The following is an 18,719-nucleotide window of genomic DNA, read 5'->3' on the forward strand; positions in this document are numbered from 1 at the left end:
GTTGCTCCCACGTGCCGAGAACCTGCATGTGAAGTGTTAACTGGGCCTGATGGTGCTCTGAGCACAGTGTTGTTCTTCAGGGAGGGCCTGGCGTGTGTTAGGTAAAAGCAGGGTGTGTGTACGCATGCGTGAGGTCCCACGTGATGCCCAGTTTCAGGAACAGCCTAACGTAGAGGAAAAGACCTATGTTTGTAATAGATTAACTGCAGTATATTTTAGTCTTTGTAACTACAGAAAATTTAGGTGGGTGGTTGGTTTCACAGGTTTAGGAATTCTGCTCATATGATGTGGTTGAGATAGTTGCCCTTGTTTGAATCTTGAAATTCTTTGCGTATCTCTGTGTCTCCTCTCCCGGTTCTCCAGCCTGTACAGCGGAAACCGGCCGTTGCAATAGCAGCTGATGGTTTGCAGGTGACAACACGCTGTTTTTAAAGGTGTTTTACGTCACCTGGTTTGAACGCTAAGTTACAATGGATTGACTTGACTTTGCAAATGTATTAATTTTGGTAAACCCCAGTATCTGTGGACTATATGTAGCTTACTGGGAAATGGCTAGTTTGGTAGTTTATGCACAAGACAGTTAAGCTGTCATTTGCTATGGAAGTTACTGATGGACACTCAACAGCAGTATGTCTTGAAGTGCAGAATTGGTTCTGTCCCTACATTAGAGGGTGTGTGTGTCCAATATTGGACTTCAGCTCTGAGCAGGGACAGTGCCTGATAGGATGTCTTGTGCAGTGCCTGGCACATAGTAGGAGCTCAGTAAATGTTTGAGGGAATGTATTCAATATTCATTCAACAAGGAATGGCCGTAACTTAGAGACGCTAACCAGTTGGAGGATTGGATGTGAGAGAGAGCTTGCAAAGCTGCGTAAGCTGCTGGGAAGTAACTTTTTCCACACAGGTGAGGACATGTGCTTTATAAACCTTTGGGTGGGTACATGTAGCCTTTTTTTTTTAAGCTCATTTTTAATTGGAAGTAAATGAAAGGTACACATCCAGGGCAAGGTAGTTCTCTCTTAATAAAGTCACATAGGCTTCTTCACACCTGTGGCGTATTATATTATCTTTCTGATCTTGAAATATAAGGAAGGAGGGGATGGTATTTTGCATCCAGACACATCTACAGAAAGGAAAAATGCCACAGTTCTTCGGAGGCCCACCTGACTCTTCCTGTTTTCACAGGCATGTTTGCCACAGTTGCTGGCATATCTCAGCGAGCCCCTGTGCACTGGTCGGAGAATGTGATCGGGGCGGCCATTTGCTTCCCGTATGTCATAGCGCTCGATGATGAATTCATCACAGTGCACAGCATGTTGGACCAGCAGCAAAAGCAGACCCTGCCCTTTAAGGAAGGACACATTCTACAGGATTTTGAAGGTACTACTTTGCACAGAAATCTTAATGAAATTTAGTTATCAACCCATTTGTGATGTTTCTTCCGTAAATGTTATTAAGAGTCCATTTGGAGCTGGACCTCATGCTAAATTTCGAAGCTACACAGGGGATGGTAATGCAGTCTACAAGCTCTGGGGCTCCAAAGGTCACGGGGAGATAGACATTTGGACAGATAGCAGCAGTTGAAGAGCTTAATAGGCATGAACCAAAGCCAACTGAGAGAGCAGGAATGTTTCCTGGAAATATCAGGGAGGGCTTCCTGAAGGAGATGGTATTTGAGCCAAACCTTTAAGGATGAGTGGAGTGAGCCAATCAAATTTGGTGTGAAAGAACCTCAGGTAGAGAGAAAGGTGTCTGCAGGTGTGTGCAAGAGGGAGCCCTGGGCTTCAGGCCGTGTGAGCAATTCAGGGTGACTGTAGCATGTCATGTGTCAGGCCAGCCTGAGAAGAGACTGCAGCAGATCAGGGCCGTCAGGAGGGACCTCCCCTTGTGTGCAGCAGTGAGCCCAGCAAGGGACTTCTTTTACTTTTCCTGAATTTTATTATGAACGTTTTCAAATGTACTGAAAAATCGAAAGAAAAACAAAGTGAAGCACCATATACCATTCACCTAGACTCAACACTTGTAAACATTTTGCCGAGCCATTCAAAAGTAAGTAAAAGACATCATGACATTTAATCCGAAACACTTCAGCACTCATCTCCTAGGAGTTAGAGCATTTTCCTATATAACCACAAAGCCCTTTCACCCCTTAGAAAATGAACTCTAGTATCCTGGCTGTGTTCACATTTCCCTAGTTGTCCTAAGAAGGTCTTTTATGATATTTTCTTCAAACCAGGAACTGATCTAGATTTATACATACATTTGCCATTTAAGGATTTCAGCTCACCATACGTTGCCCTTCCGGTTCTAAATGCGAGGGATATAAACTCACTAAGATTCTCGGCCCCCACATTAAGTGTGTCACATTCCACTCGGGGGCCCCAACACACACATCAGAAGAGCATGTCCCCTAACGATATCACGGTGCTGCAGAGGAGTGGTAGAGGTGGGCATGGGGCCATGGGCACATCGAGGCTGCTGATGTAAACCCCCCCCAGGTGCAAACAAGGAGAGGCTTCCCAGGAAAAGGGACACCCATGCAGAGAAGACACAGCATCTCAGAAAAATGACTTTGCTTGTGATACAGAAGGCAGATAATCTGGACAAGAGAGCAGAGCGGGAAGATGTCCAGGCAAGGAAAGATGAGGCCTTCCATGACATCAGACGGTGGGGCTGGCGTGGAACGATAGGTTTCCAGGAGAGAAGAGCGGAGGAGCCGGGAAGGCTTTGCTGACATTGAGTCGTCCTTCAGACAGGCAGGAAAGATCATCCATTGCTTCCTGCGAGAGGGTGGTAGTTTGCTTACAGAGTGTGTTCAGAAGGGGCAGAACTCAAAGCTCCGTAGCAGGAGCACGTGTTGGACCGCAGCTCCGGTTCTGTGGCCTGTCTGCACAGGGTCTTACAGTACTCCGAGGGTGACGGCGTTGGCCACGGGTCGGGTGAACCCACAGGGCTGTGGGGGAATGAATAAGGTCAGGCTGAGACTTGGGTATTTGGATGGTAAGTGAGTAGGAAATATCTTGTGGTTCAGAATGTAGTATTAGAATCTTAGTTTCTTAGAAACTAACATGGAAAGAAAAGAATTCTTAGAAAAATTTTATAGGAAGTATATCCTAATTCTTGTAGATCGTTGGCCATACTTGATCTCTATAACTTCTTTGGACTATATGTTATGTATCTACTCAGATGATTTTACTTTATTTTAAGATTTTATTTGTTTATTTGAGAGAGAGACAGAGAGAGCATGCGCAGGGGGAGTGGGAGAGGGAGAAGCAGAATCCCCGCTGAGGGTGGAGCCTGACACGGGAGGGCCGTGGACCCTCGATCCCAGGACCCTGGGCTCATGACCTGAGCTGAAGTCGGATGCTTAACCGGGTGCCCCTCTACTCAACTGATTTTAAATTCATCAGCACTTTCAAACAAATAGCAAAAAAAGCATATTTTGTACTTTGGAAATGTGGTATTAGTGCCCACCCTTTTTCTGACAGTTGACAATATGGGAAGAAGAAAAGAAAAGCATAGTAATTTATAATTTCTGTAGGAATTTTGTGTTGGGAGAATTACGATGAAGTCAGCCATCAGATCGGATGACAGGCCCGTTTCGGGGAAGCAGCGTGTGTCTGTGCAATATGTTCTTTCTCTTTCCAACACTGTTGAATTTTTTCCCAGGAAGAGTGATTGTCGCTACAAGTAAAGGAGTTTACGTCTTGGTTCCGTTACCCCTGGAAAAACAAATACAGGATCTTCTAGCAAGCCATAGAGTGGAAGAGGCTTTGGTTTTAGCAAAAGGAGCCCGGAGGAATATTCCAAAAGAAAAATTTCAGGTTTGTAATTAAGTTGGTTACAAGAAAGCGTGACGCCAAGCCACCAGCTAGAAAACATTCAGATTTCACTAGCATGTGTCGGCCCTCCCTGTGCGCCTCAATCTTGCAGATTGCTTTTGTATTTGTTGTTTCGTTTCCTCAGCCCATCCACATCATGTGGAGACGGAGGCAGGTTGCAGAACAGTCCAGGACAGCTGGACTGAGGTCTCACTGCCAGCCGAGGCCAAGCCAGACTGTGAACCTCTGGCTTGATTCCTGGGTCTGATATGTATACCAAGTGATATTTCTCATCAACTCTCTTCTTCACTGGGCCTTCGGAGAGGAGTCAGGGGCATAGTTCCGATAAACCAACAGAGTAACAATATCAGCTTAATTTGTCTCCTAATTTAGAATTTGTATTTGTTGGGATGGGGTTGGATGTTAAAAGTTCAGACTTCTAGTATCTATGGGAAAAGCTTTGTTAGCCATACTGATAAACGGCCTAAGACTGCAGGAATCCATCTAATTAATTTCCAGAGGAAAAAGCTTAATGCATTTGAGACGCCAACTTTACTCTAGTTGGGGTGATAAATAAAACTGATCCAAGAGTCACAAGTTATTCTTATGTCCAAGGAAATCAGGTTCCCTAAAAATCGCTGCGTGATCGCTTGTTAGGTTAGTTCACGTTACTCTGTGTATTTGAGAGTAATGAGACATCCTGTGGGGGTGTGTGCTTCACTGCATATCGAAACCGATCATGAGAACTTCCGTGACTTAGTCGTGACCCCCTGATGGTTGCCGATCAGTCAGGTTTCCACACAGCTCGGTGGCTGTTGTAGAATGAAGTCATGCCTTCTGGCCTCAGTTGCTTTATGTTGCCAAGTGAAAGAAGACCGGACGTGTGATGTGTGATTATGGATATGAAAGTGGGCATCTTGTTTTGTAATTTTTTTTGAGTGTAGTTGACACACGATGTTAGGCTAGTTTCGGGTGTACAACATAGGGATTCATCTGCGGACCTGATGCTGTGCTCACCACATGTGAAGAGGGTGTCTTCTCTGTGTTTAAAGATTGATAAACGGTTCCTCTTTGTTCCTGATTTTTTAAAGTGAGACTGATCTGTTAGCGTTCAGCAGGGGGCAGCAGAGGCAAACAGAAGAGCTGTTCAGGAGCTGTGCTGCGCTGAGCACACTTCCCCTGCAGCCGGTGGGTCACGTCCAGGTGGGGTAGCCAGGCCTTCTGTGCGGTCTGAGGCCTGTCCTTGCCCTGCTTGCTCTCCGCCCCATGAGCTGCCTCCTGTGGACACGTTGGATGTCTGGGTGAGCCACACGCTGGGGTGCCCTCTCCTTGCACGCACACCGTACATGTCTAAGTGTGCAACAGTTTCTTACGGAAGCACCCAGTATTCCTTGTCTGATCTTCGCCTCTCCTTTCGCCAAGTAGCGCTCTGCAGTCAGTATTGGGTCACGGGAGTTGTCACCTTGCCCAGACGTCGTCTCACTGTCATCTAGATATCTCAGTTGGAGGCTTTCCCTTTCTCGCATGCTCCCTGCCCTCTCCCAGGCGCTGCAAACTCCTACATCCAGACCTGGAAATAGACCCTCAGAATGATCTTGAATCCAGCCCTCATTCCCAGTGCCCATTGCTGTTGCTTGTGCGCAGACCCTTCGATTTTGCCTGAGTGATTATTTTAACAACCTCCGCGTGTGTGTGTGTGTGTGTGTGTGTGTGTGTGTGTGTGTGCAGTCCATCCTCCATGCCACTGTGGAAATGTTCTTTCTGAAGATGGACTCCTTTGCTCAGCGTCCTCAGACAATTTAGCAATAACCAGCGCCACTGTCCGAAGACGGGAAGGCCGGACAGCTGAGCCGGCTTTGCACATGGATGCCTGTCCAGTTGCGTCGGTGCCGGGCCCGCGAAGCGGTGTGTCCTCCCGCATGCTTGCCCCCTGCTAGCGGCCAGTGCCCTGTGCTTTCACAGACCTCTCCGCCCTCCCCCTTTCCTGACTTGTGATTTTTGCTGGGCCCCTTTACTGGGCTGTGCTTCCAGACTCGACAGCATGCTTTCCGTACCTCGCCTACCCCTCTTCCCTGGGTCCTCCGCGTCCCCCCAGGCAGAACCCCCCCCCCCGCCCCGTGTTTCTGCAGTTCGTGTGTCAACACTCAAGTGCAACTCAGTTTGCACCTCAGTTCAGGCTCTGCCCTCCCGAGTTCCTAGGCAGACTCTGCCCTCTTTCTGTCCCTTGGCACCCTGGTCCTGCCTGGGTGGAAACCCCCTGCGCTTCAGGCAGAGCCAGTGCGTAATGGATTGCAGAGCAGAAGGTTTGTGTTAAAAACAGACCCGGAAGGGAAAAATAACATTGACAGAAAAAGGTTTAGAGAACGTGTATGTGTTTTTGAGGATGAGATGTGACTCTTGAGATGATGACGTACGTTACTTATTTTAACTTTCGGGTGCTTGCGACCCAGTGCTGGACCCTGGGCTTAGAGAAGCCAGAAAAGGAGAGGAAGAGGGATCACAGTCCAGTGGACAGGCTTGTCACTGCCCCCCCCTTCATTTAAAGCAAGTGTCAGTTTTGTGTCACTGACTTCTGAACTAGGGAGAGATTTATCAAGAAGTTTAATTCGGGGACTGGGATTAAAAGACTAGTGCTTCCAGATCTCCCAAAGGGCCAGAGAGTTTAGATCTTTAAGACAACTGGGCTTCCATTATATTGAGGTGTAAGATGTTGTAAAGAAAGTGGCAGTAAGGAGACCTCCTGCATTAACAAAGGCTCGTGTCAGAAAGTTCTCCTGATTTGTGTCGTGTACTTTGGATAGTACTCATATTTAAGCTTGAACTCCGATACCTGTGGGGTGTTTTTTCTATTTCACCGAAAGCTATTTGAGTATGTATCTTTAAAAGGCAAGATGTCCCCTTTTAAATGTAACCACAGTGCGGTCTGCGAAACTCCCCATAGCCCTCCCAGAGTCCTTCAAAGAACAGAGTCCCATCAGTGTTCACATTTCCCAGTTGTCCTGTGAGTGCTGCGTCCTGGCGTTCTCTGTCCTCCCGGGAAGTCTCACGGGCTGTGCCATCAGGCGACTGTATGCCTGAGCCACTGGGGAGCGTCCCCTGTGCAGACCTGCCACCACGTCTCTCATATATGTAGTTAGGGTCCTTTGTTTCATTTGACTTGTATTTTCTAGGGATCGCTCTTTGGAGTTTAATTTTGTTTTATGATTACGTAAAATATTTATATAATTCAGAAGTCAAATCAACAAAACAAAGTTCATTCAAAGGAGTCTCTCCTCCCTCACCTGTCTCCCCCCCCCACCCCCGGTCTTCTTTTTGCGTGAAGCTTGCAATTTTTGTTCTAATGGTTATCCTAATGGTATTAAGTTTATAGAAGCCCTTTGGTTTTCTCTTTTTCTTGCTGGGGGGAGCTTCTGTTGTCTGTTCATTCCCCACTTTGAGCAGCATTTAGAATTAGCTGGTGAGGTCTTAGCACCTCCCCTTCCTTCCCCGCCCCCCCGCCGACCCCGCATCAGTGTGAAAGGCACATCCCTTTATCCCCAGCATGTCCGCAAGCATAGTCTACCTCTTTGTCATCTCCCCACGGGCCCCCGGTTTTTGATGGTCACATTGTCTCTACTGTTTGCACGCGTGCAGCCATCTCCTGTCTCTCTTGTATTTATCCTTCTTTGTTCAGGGCAGATGCGTACTGAACGCTCAGCGGCACATTCATGCTGCTGACTCTCCAGTCCTCTGGTTTTCGGCAGCGATCGATCCTCCGGCAGATGTCCCAGCGTGGGCGTATGGGAACACTGTCCCTGCATGTTGATAACAGTTCCTCTGCAGTTATAACGTCTTTGACTCACATTATCTTTCAATGAGAAACTTAAAGTTCCACCATGATGTTTTGCCACCAAGTGTTGACAAATATTGGATGACAATCTGAATTCCTTGCCCTTCTAGTGACTTGGTCTTTTGCCTTGAATGCCCAAAGGAGTTTTTCCTGGTCTTTCAAGCTCAGTTTCTCATTGTTGCCACTTAACTAGCAAATTGGAGCCAGCAAAGTCCCCTTCCCCGTCTGTAAATGGTCTGCCAGGCTTTCCGGTGGTTCCTGATAGTGGCTTGGGAACTCTGGCTTTTGTGGCCTCACAGCCCCCTTTTCCTCTCTCCGCTTCTCCCCCCAGTTTCTAACGCCACCCAGTTCCTGTCGTTGGTGGTGTGTCCCCCGCGGCTCCCACGTTTGGATCTGTGGGCGTGCTGAGTCACTTCAGCTGTTGGAAATGTTGGCAGCAAGTTCTTGGTTGTTACCCCGATTGTTTTGTCTGTTTGACTTGGGGTAAAATACACATTAACATAAAATTTACCATCCTAACCATTTTAAGTCTGCAGTTCAGTGGCAGCGAGCGCGTTCACATTGTTGGTCAACCGTCACCACCATGCATTTCTAGAGCTTCGTTGTCATCTTGCAAAACTGAAACTCTGTCCTCATTAAACACTAACTCCCCAGCCCCCTCCCCATATCAGCGTCATACCTTGTCAATGATTTTGACTATTCCAGTGTAAGTGGAATCATGCGGGTTTTGTCCTTTTGTTCCATGGCTTCCTTTACTTTGCATAATGTCGTCAGGGCTCATCCATAGTACAGCGCTGTATGTCAGAGTGTCCTTCCTCGTTAAGGCTGAACAGTACATTCCGTTGTGTGGGTATACCACATTTGTTTATCCATCCATCCACTGATGGACCCTGGGTCGCTTCTACCCTTTGGCTGTTGTGAACTGCTATGAACTAAGTGTTCTGTTTTTAGTTTTAAAAAGTTTTAAAAAGACTGCATTGCCACTCTCTTCCCTGATACCTTGGTTTTGAGACATGTTAAAGTGATTATTAAAATTTTAATAGATTTACACACGTACACTCACAGACACATTCTACATGGCAGAACCTACTAGAAATAAATTAAAAACAGAAGTAGCAAAAAAGGACTTTCAGTTTAAGGCACAGAAGGTAGGCTGATTTCTCTAAAATGTCAGGGCCTCCTTCGAATAAATAAGAAAAAAATGAATAGCCCAGGAGAAAAATGAATTGAACAGATATTTCATAGAAAGTGAAATCACCTGTCTTACAGATGTATGAGAAGATATTTTGTCTCACTCATACAGAGATGTGCAAATTGAAAGTTCACTAAGTTATTCTCCATTCAGATTGATAAAGATCAGAGGGTTTGAGGATACTCTGTTGAGGGTGTGGGGAAGTGGACACCTGCAGATACCGCTTCTAAGAATGTAAATTGCCTGCGGGAGGACGAATCGAGAATCTCTCTCCAAGTTACAGGGTACAGTTCTGCTCCTAGAGGGGTATTCTATGGGTCTAAGCACAAAAATGCAAAACAACCAATGGAGAAGACGCTTCACGATCAAATTGGTTGTTTAAAAAGAAATCCAAAGCCCCAGATGCTGCTGGTGGAGGAGCGGTTGAATGCGCTGTGGCCTAGCAGGCTGTCAGGACGCCGCACAGCCAGGAAGGAAAGCCAAGGACTTTGTGTGTCGAGGCAGAAGGATCTCTCAAAGACGCTGAGTTAAAAATGTAGAGAGTGCAGGCAGGGGTATAATGCTACTAAAGTGGGGGCAAGAGTTGGCTTATAAATACATCACATATTTCTGCAGCCGCCCAAGAAATTCATAGCATCGATTACTTCTGGAGCACTGCTGGTGTGGGGCGCTGTGTGGGAGGGAGACTCTTCATTAAATCCCTCTGAATGTTTGGAAATTTGAGTTATATGAATGCATCACTTCCATTACAAATCTTAAAAAATATGGGAGAAAAAAATACATGCATGTGTGTAAAGAAAAAACAATCGAAGAGCAAGGGGGCTTTTGCCCTTAGAACATCATTTTTCTTCCTAAACAGCTATGTGTTCCTATCTCTTAGTGTAACCTTTGCAAGAGTTTGGACCTGTGCTTTGGGTAGGTTTCCTTATGCATGCTGAGTTTCCTAGGCCCTCTTCTCTGGCCCCTGCTCCCGCCGGCCTGCACCATCCCCACCTGTGGAACTGACCACTTTTCCTGCTTTGCACGCATATCTATCCCATGGCTGATTCCGGAGCAGGGCTTCTAGTTTGCATGTCATCAGACCCTGGCTCTGGGACAGGGATGGGTGCAGGGTGGAAACGTTCTGTTTTACACAGTTGCATTAACTGGGTTTCTTAACTGGAAGATTTCTCAGAGCTTTTAATATACTAATATAATATACTAATATCTATTGTGATCCCTAAGAGGCCATATATCATGTATTATATTTTTATTACTATTTTTCTGTGAATTCTCAGGAAGGGGTATATGTAAAATACATTATGTTATACATTATGGATTTGTATTACATATGTAGATGTGTGTTTATGTGTGTGTGTGGCATGTAAATACTTTTATGTATATATTTTATATATTGACGTTTACAGTAAACACATACATGTATATGCACACACACATCTGTTTCCAAACTTGATCAGGATGGATTGCCTTTTGAACAAGAAGAGGATGTCATGGCCCCTTCGGTGGGACTACTGTTTAAGATTTTATTTTTTTATTTGACAGAGAGAGGGGGAGAAAGCACAAATAAGCGGGAGCAGCAGGGAGAGAGGGAGAAGCAGAGCTTCTCTCCTGAGCAGGGAGCCTGATGTGGGACTCGATCCCCTGGGATCATGACCTGAGCCGAAGGCAGACACCCAACCAGCTGAGCCACCCAGGTGCCCCTAAGTAAGAAGAGTTTTAAAATAAGTTTTTAAAAAGCCTAAAAGCCACCACTGAAGTATGTATTACAGGAAAAGGTATGAATACAGTTAAAACTCTAACATTCATACCAATTGTTTAGAGTTTGGTTGTGCTTATTTTACAGGAGTGATCTGTGTATACCGTATATCCCAAGCCTTCTTGGTCTTACAGGGCATTGTAACCTGACTCTTATGCGTAGTCTCATGTCAATAGCAGGGTGTCCTCTGGATTTGTAATGGTTTGTATCTGGTTTGTAATGACCACACATGGCGGTTCGACTGCAGCAGATCTGCAGTCATTCTTGGTAGGAAGGGGGTGTGCTCGTCGGCCCTGCTCTGCCGGAGATGAGTCCACGGAGGAAGCCAAAGTGCCGAGCCCTTGACGTGGGAGGGGGATCCAGGCCTGACCCTAGAAGTGGGCTTTTCTGCCCTTCAAAAAAGCCTCTTTCTAAATCAAATAGACTAGAATCTTCTGTTTCACAAAGTTTCTAGTTACCCGAAGCATGAAAGTCAGAAATCCCAATTCAGAAATAGAATAGTAGGAACAGAGGTTTTTTTTTTGTTTGTTTGTTTCTGTTTTTGTTTTTTTTTAAAGATTGTATTTGTTTATTTGTCAGAGAGAGAGAAAGTGAGCAGTGAGCACAAGCAGGGGAAGCAGCAGGCAGAGGGAGAAGCAGGCTCCCCGCTGAGCCAGGAGCCTGATGTGGGACTCAATACCAGGACCCCGGGATCATGACCCGAGCCGAAAGCACACGCTTAACCAACTGAGCCACCCAGGTGTCCCGGAACAGACACAGAGCAGATCTTGAGTGGCACTACATAGAGCTCTGTTTTGCTAATTTACGCTCTCGGCCTGGGACTTCTGATAGCTGCCTCATGCCAAGGGACAAATTAGTTGAAAAGACAGCTGACGATTCTGTTGCGTTAGCTCTGATGCTGGGGAGATCAACAGACTTTCTTATTCTCTCTCCTCACACGGCCATCCTTCCTGTCCTTCTGCAGGCTGACCAGCTCCAGGTTTGTAGCTCAGCATCACCTGAGCAGAGCTCCAGAGGAGCTGTCTGCCAGAGCGGGCAGTCTGGGAAGGAGACGGTCACTTTCAGAGCGCCAGGAATCGGCCGTGCTTGCTGAAGTTTCTCATCAGGTGTTCGTAGGTCTGAGTCAGTGACGTGTTGTGTATCATCTGTGATTTCGCATCTAGGTGCTTATATTCAGGATGACGGGATCTCTTTGCATGCTTCTAAGTCTGCCTGTAGCATTTGAGGAGTAGAATACAGAAAAGAACACCATAATCTTGGAGACTGGGAGGGTTCGCAAAAGTGGTTTTTATTTCCCTTTAGGAAGGGAAAGAGTAGATGGCGTTTGAATCCTGCGACCACAAGGAGTAAATTGTGATTCGGCTGATTTCTCATCGACAGGCCAGGGATCAAGAATTCTTCTACTGTAGCTGATGGGTCCTTTTTACCCTTTTTGCTAAGTGGGTGGTCTGCATCATCTCTGCTTCCAGAAATGGAGCTGGCATTCCCGTACCATAGAACCTTGACCCTCTCCCATCTGCTTATTGTTGGGGGGTATAAATAGGCCAGTTTTTAGGCCACAAATGGCTGCTGTCAGGAAAGAAAGGTAAAGGCAGGTGGTAAGATGAAAAAGCGACCTGCCTTTTCTGACTTCACTCAAGGAATTTCTATGTGGATAGGGAGGGAATGCTGTACTTTTGAGAACTCTTCAAAAGTAAGCGAAATGCCCTTTAAAAGCTGATGTGAGGGAACAGGATTGACAGCCTCTAGGTGCCGACTGTCTCCACTTCCCTCACTTCTTCAGTGGGGAGCAGTGTTAACTGCCTGCTGTGTACCTGGGCAACTCAGTGAGTGGAAAGAATTGGGCTTTAGAATCAGAAAGGTCTGCTTTTTAAATCCCAGCTCAACCACTTGCGACTTCACTAACTTTGGACTAAGATCTTAACTTCTCTGAGCAGACTGTCCCTACATCTGGGTTCACGAATACCGAGGAGATGGCTCTTCAGATCCAGAAGCCCTTCCTGAACGGCAGGTGTTATGCTGGGGTGTGGGGCTGTGAAGAGGAATGACATAGGCACTGTGCCTCCACTGTGGCTCATACGACAACACAGTGGTTGGAAGGTGGAGGAATTGAACTCTTCACAGGGTCTGAAACATGATTGGAGTCTTTGGTTGTGAGGGGGTGACAGCCTGACTGTGGGATGGCACCAGTATGAGCAGAGCAAAGAGACATGTCCTAGGGCTACTTCAAGCAAAGGCTGCTTGCAACTCCAGCACTGACGAGGTTGGACAGCGACAGGAAGAGGTGGAATTCAGACACCACAGGAGAGCTCTCCGCAGTGCGCTTTGCTCTTGCTGGACGTTACAAGAAAAAAGTTCTGTGGTCAAGGAAATCTGGGCGATCCTGGATGAAACCGAGATCCCCCGGCACCTTGACGGCAGGAATTCTGACTGTGGAGTGTGACCGTGGGCCGTGCAGCTCCAGGAGAGGGAATGTACTGCGTTCCCCCAGCTTGGGCTAGGAAACCATGTGGATTTATCTATTTATGATTAAATGGCATTGGCCCTGTGCTCTGAGAGGTACTCAGAAGTGAAGTGTCAATTCCAGAGGAGTGGAAGCAGGGTGAGCAGCTTCTGGACCTCCAGAGACACCGGAGCTGTTGCTACCCATCTGAGCCACCAGAAGTAGAAGCCATCACTGCAGGCCTGCGAGTTAAGGAGGAGGAGGACAGAAGATACAAGAACATATTGGGAAAGAAAATGAGATTTATGGGGAAGATCCGTGGAGAAGGTGAGGGAAGAATAGTCAAATAGAGAGCAACTTTATTTCAGGAATGAGGAGTTGATTGACACACACATGGACATAAATGTATTTGTATTGAAAATAATTTCATATATGCCCCATTTTTTCTTTACCTTGTAACTTCCAATTTCTATGGAATCATGAACATTTGGCTTGGGTTCTGATCAGAAAGTTTCTCCCCATTGTGTTGGTTTCACGGTGTCTCTCAGAGATGAATTAAACCTGTGTTTCCTTGCAGGTAATGTACAGAAGGATTCTGCAGCAGGCCGGGTTTATACAGTTTGCACAACTTCAGTTCCTGGAAGCTAAAGAGCTCTTCAGGTAATTTGAGGTGTTGGTAGCGAGCCTCCCCACGTGTCCCTCCATGGTCAAAGCCTTCATCTCGACCTTGATGCCATGGTTAGATCGTGCTTCGGGGGAAGTAGGGAGGCTTGCTGACAATAGCACCGACCACCGGTGTTCACTCCTCCCACCCAGACTTTGTCTCTAACAGGGTGGAGGCTGATGGGGACGAGGCGCCCATAACGGTCCCGTGGAGAGAGGAGAAGGGAATCCTAGAGTGAACTCGATCCCGCGGAGGATTCCTAGGATAATGCTATTCTTGCTCACTTTTCTTCCTCTTCAGAATTCCTTCTAATTTTACAGGGAATTAGAAGTTTAGGAATAGAGCAGGTGCCCCTAGGAAGACTGGTGGGAACTGTGCTCCTTCCAGAGACTTCACAAGGAAACATTCATAAGGACAACTTAGGACCTAAGTTTTCAAACCGTCACTAGGACTGGGTCCTGCACAGTTTAGAGCCACATCAAGGATAAAGGGTATATAAAGGGTCCGAACAGATCCTTCATCTCCACATAGCGGCCAGAGCAGGGCACGGCTCTGTAGCACACAGTCTGTTGCCTGAGCCGTAGGCCATTGGACTCACCACAGCTCCCGCCTCCTGCTCCGTCCCATGGCCAGAGGAGCAGGTTTCTGAGTCAAGGAGTCACTTAGTGAATAGCGATGCGCCATATACCTTACGCTGATGAAAGCTCTGTGTGCTATTCTCATCTGTTCCTGGCAGGATCAGTAACTGTGGGACTTACGTAGATTCCTTGACCCTGTGGGCCTAGCTCTTCTCTGTCCTACCCGTTCTATCCCTGCCGTGTCAGAAACCTCCTCGTTTGGGTCCATCTTCTTCTCGTGGGTTAATTTGGGACAGTGGGTGAATGGTCGTAATCTGTTGCTGGAAGAGTTCACAGATTTTGTAACAGAATAAGTACAGGGCCTGTCAGTCATTGGTACAAGGTTCCTCCTATCTTTCCTGCTTCAGCCCCTTCGTAGTGTAAATTGCTCCGTTTTTGTCAACGATGTGACTGAGAGAATTGGTCCTTGACGCAGGCATGCCCAAGGCAAGCGTGATTCCACTTTCCCTTCCTGTGCCCATGGCAGACGTTGCTAATCACTTGGGATTTCTTTTTTTTTTTCTCGTTGATGTGGGACTTGTCCTCGGATTCCTTCGCAGTTCAGTGCTAAAAGCCACAAGTGCCAACGAGGCATGGTCGGCACCCGAGAGAGAACCTCTGTGTGACTCACGCTGTGGGCCCCTCCACTCTGTGTCTGTCACCCTAGGTGTGATACAGCCTGTCCTGGTGTCCAGTCAGGTCAGCACCCCTCCCAGGAAGCAGAGCTGGCCCAAGCCTCAGAGCCAGAGTGCCAGAGTGAGACTGCCGCCTGCTCTGAGGGTGTGCCCGTGCGAGTGTGGACTGTGGCCGTGTGCCCGTCGGGCAGCCGAACAGGTGCCACTCTGCAGTGGGGTTGGCGCGCTCTGGGGACAGGTGCAGAGCACGGGCTTGGATCAGGATTTGGCCTATCTTAAATGATGAGAAGCTTCCCGAATTGAGAATCATACAGTCAGGACCTTTGGGGCTGTATAATTTGTTAAGGGATGCTCTCATGTGCATTACAATGCACCCGGCCTCTACCCACTCAGTGCCAATAGTACCCCCTCCCGTGGTGACCGAAAATATCCCCAGACGTTGCTCAGTGTCCCCCAGGGAGCAAAACTGCCGCCACGGAGGGCCGTTGCTTTAGGCAGAAGGAACAAGGCGGCAAAGGCTGAGGCATGAAGCGTGTAAACTGGAGAGGTGATGGGTCGAGCTGAAGCGTCAGAGTGTAGGAGGGACGGTGGAAGCCGAAGCTGTAAGGGCTTTGGGAGCAGCTGGGAAGGACCCAGAACGCCATGCTCAGAGCTCTGGGGCTTATCGTAGAGAGGTCCAGCACCATGAAAGGTGGGGAGGGGGCAGGAGTGGAAGGAAGGAGAACCAGAGGCCAGAAGCTGGGGAGGAGGAGAGACTGTCAGAGCCTGAAGGAAGGTGGATGCGGTGAACGCTGCAGGAAGTGTAGACCCCAGGCCTGACCTGGGGTTCCCATTCACGTCTGGGAGCCCTGCATTTGTTTGCAAAAGGGGGGCCCACAGGTGGGGCTGCTCTGGGGCCAGTGTTGAGGTCTGCAGCTCCGTGATGCCACCAGTTATCACTGTGGACGGGATGAACAGGCCGGAGGGCAATGAGGGGACGGGCCACCAGGGAAGCAGGGGTGGGATGTCACCACATGGGCTCCCTGGCCTTCCAGGGTTAGGACACTGTTTGAGTTGTGGCCTAACCTTATGCTGCAAGAGGCCCTTGAGAGTCACCACTCAAACAGCCTCACAAATGCTCCCGCGGCTCCCGTCGTAAGATCTTTGATGAGGAAATTGTAAGTCACATTCTAGCGAAGTCTCTTCTTTGTGGACCAGTGAGCAAACCTGTTTATAGTCTGGTGCCAGGAGAAATGTTGGCTTCAGAAGGACGGCTCGTCACCTTTGCCCAGACAGTGCAGTGTTCCCTCCGCGTTCCTTTTGTGGCCTTGGTTTCCAGGGAGTCTGCTGCTCCCTTGGTGTTGGGGCCACGTCAGGTGTCTCGACACTGCGCGTCAGCCCTGGCAGTGTGTGTGGCTTTCTGCGTGGCCCCCCCTATGCTTCCCCGGAATCACGTGGTGGCACCCAGTTCACTGAGCTCTGCCGCGCTCGCGCACACATCCAGCTCCCCGTGAGCGGGTGCGGACGTGCTCGCCCCCCGTGTTGTTTTGTGCGCCTATGTGTACTCTTTCTCTCTTTTTGCTTCATTTAGTTTGACACTGTAATTGCAGAAGCGGCCAGCTTGACGTCCGGGAGCTGATCTCTCTCTACCCCTTCCTGTTGCCCACCTCCTCCTCATTCACACGGTCCCACCCTCCTCTCCACGAGTACGCAGACCTGAACCAGCTGACCCAGGGGGACCAGGAGAAGATGGCCAAGTGTAAGCGCTTCCTCATGAGCTACCTGAACGAAGTCCGCAGCACAGAGGTCGCCAATGGCTACAAAGAGGACATCGACACGGCCTTGCTCAAGCTGTACGCAGAGGCCGACCACGACAGCCTCCTGGACCTCCTGGTCACCGAGAACTCCTGTCTCCTAACAGACAGCGCTGCCTGGCTGGAGAAGCACAACAAGTGAGTGTTCCCTTCCCACGTGCGGCCGGGGGCCCTGTGAGGGGACTGCAGCCGCTGCACGCGACAGCCCAGCACCCCTCGGCACGGTCTGCACACAGCTGGAGGGGTCTCGGAAGCATGCGCTCTCACAGCCCGTCATAGGCCCAGTTAGGAAATGAAGCGATTCTGTAGGAGTCACCCGTGGACGACACCACGTGTATGTGGGTAAAATTCGTAGCACGCGTTTGTCACTGATGACCAGATCGCACAGGTAGATAGACATCTGGGTAAATAGGTTAAAAGGGAGACTTGCTGATCTTGCTGACAAAGGCGTATGGCTTGAAACAGCCTTCATTATGAACGTGAGTTGGGATAGCCGCCCCCTTGCCTTCCGCACAAGGGCCGTTAACCACAGTGACTGGGGAAGAGCTGGTAGCCTCTCCGTTCTGGGCAGGTACGTGGTGGGGGGAGGTGGGGGGGCAGTTCTTTAAAAGTGTTACATGGTCACTAGACTCCTTTAAGCCGTAAGATTCTTCATCTGTGATATTTGTTGCATATCTGAAATGGTAAAAGGACTGATGAAGTCCCACGGGAACCATGGGGGTTACGGAGCCAGATCCTGTTCCCATGGAACAGGGGCTTGTGATTGGTCTCCATGTGGGTATCCGCTCTGCCCAGCACTTTCCCTCAGTTTCCCAGATATGCTATGGAAGGGAGTTACTTTGTTTAGGAACCAGGAAATACACCGAAGCCTCATGGTAGGGACGTGGAATGGTAGGGTCCAGAGAGTCACTGTAACTCCCCAGAAGGCTAAGGAAAGAGGAGGGCACCAGCGAATAGTCCGATACTTTGAGAGTTCGCTTTCGGAGGGAGTTCTTCCCTTGCTCGCGTCACCAGCTGGGGACGGGGAGGACGGCGAGCAGGACACCCCTGTGGAACTGGGGAGTCTGGAACAGCCATGCCAGTGTTACCACTAACCTTTTCCACGCACAGGTGAGGAGATGGGACGGCCGGGCAGGCATTGCACTTGCTCAAGACTGTACAGTCCCTAAGTGACGGAACCGGAGTTGGAACTCAGGGCCTAGAGCCCTGGGTGCCCTCCCTGGACTCTCCCCGACCTTCTCTTCTCTGCGCTGGCTAGGCGCTGTGGGCCTGTGTTGCTGTCCGTGTTCAGACTCCTGGCCCTGTCTTTCAGTAACAGCTCAGACGACACACCTTCCGAATATTCTTCTAACACTCCGCGATGGGTTGACAGTGATCACCTGAAGAGATACAAAATTAGGGGCGCCTGGGTGGCACAGCGGTTAAGCGTCTGCCTTCGGCTCAGGGCGTGATCCCGGCGTTGTGGGATCGAGCCCCACATCAGGCTCGTCTGCTGTGAGCCTGCTTCTTCCTCTCCCACTCCCCCTGCTTGTGTTCCCTCTCTCGCTGGCTGTCTCTATCTCTGTTGAATAAATAAATAAAATCTTTAAAAAAAAAAACAAAAAAACAAAAAAACAAAATTATATTAATATTTGAGGAAATTGTAATGGAATTCCAAATAGGATTTTCTGTAGTATAATTGTGATTTTATATTTCAGCTTCTCCTAGACTTGAATATGATCCTTTTTGGAAATTGATAGGACATACATTTTATTTATTTTTTTGAAAGATTTTATTTATTTGAGAGAGAGAGAGCAAGTGAGAGAGAGAACACGAGCAGGGGGAGGGGCAGAAGGAGCCGGAGAAGCAGACTCCCCTCTGAGCAAGGAGCCTGATGCAGGGCTCGATCCCAGGACTCCAGGATCATGAACTGCCCTGAAGGCAGACACTTAACCGACTGAGCCACCGAGGTGCCCCAGTAGGGCATACG

The 18,719-nt window shown here is 48.5% G+C and overlaps 1 protein-coding gene across 2 annotated transcripts in view; it reads left to right on the forward strand.

Moving 5' to 3' along the window:
* Nucleotides 1-18,719, forward strand: part of TGFBRAP1 (transforming growth factor beta receptor associated protein 1) — a 65,894-nt gene that overhangs the window by 32,951 nt on the left and 14,224 nt on the right. For both annotated transcript variants that reach the window (XM_087863235.1, XM_045771622.2), the window contains exons 3-6: nucleotides 1,186-1,380; nucleotides 3,670-3,824; nucleotides 13,619-13,701; nucleotides 16,547-16,888. In XM_087863235.1, coding sequence (XP_087719361.1) covers nucleotides 1,186-1,380; nucleotides 3,670-3,824; nucleotides 13,619-13,701; nucleotides 16,547-16,888 — 775 coding nt within the window. The remainder of the gene's footprint in view (nucleotides 1-1,185; nucleotides 1,381-3,669; nucleotides 3,825-13,618; nucleotides 13,702-16,546; nucleotides 16,889-18,719) is intronic.

This window comes from Ursus americanus, chromosome 7 (assembly GCF_024610735.1).
Source record: "Ursus americanus isolate L20-20 chromosome 7, mUrsAme1.1.p, whole genome shotgun sequence".
Lineage (NCBI taxonomy): Eukaryota > Metazoa > Chordata > Mammalia > Carnivora > Ursidae > Ursus > Ursus americanus.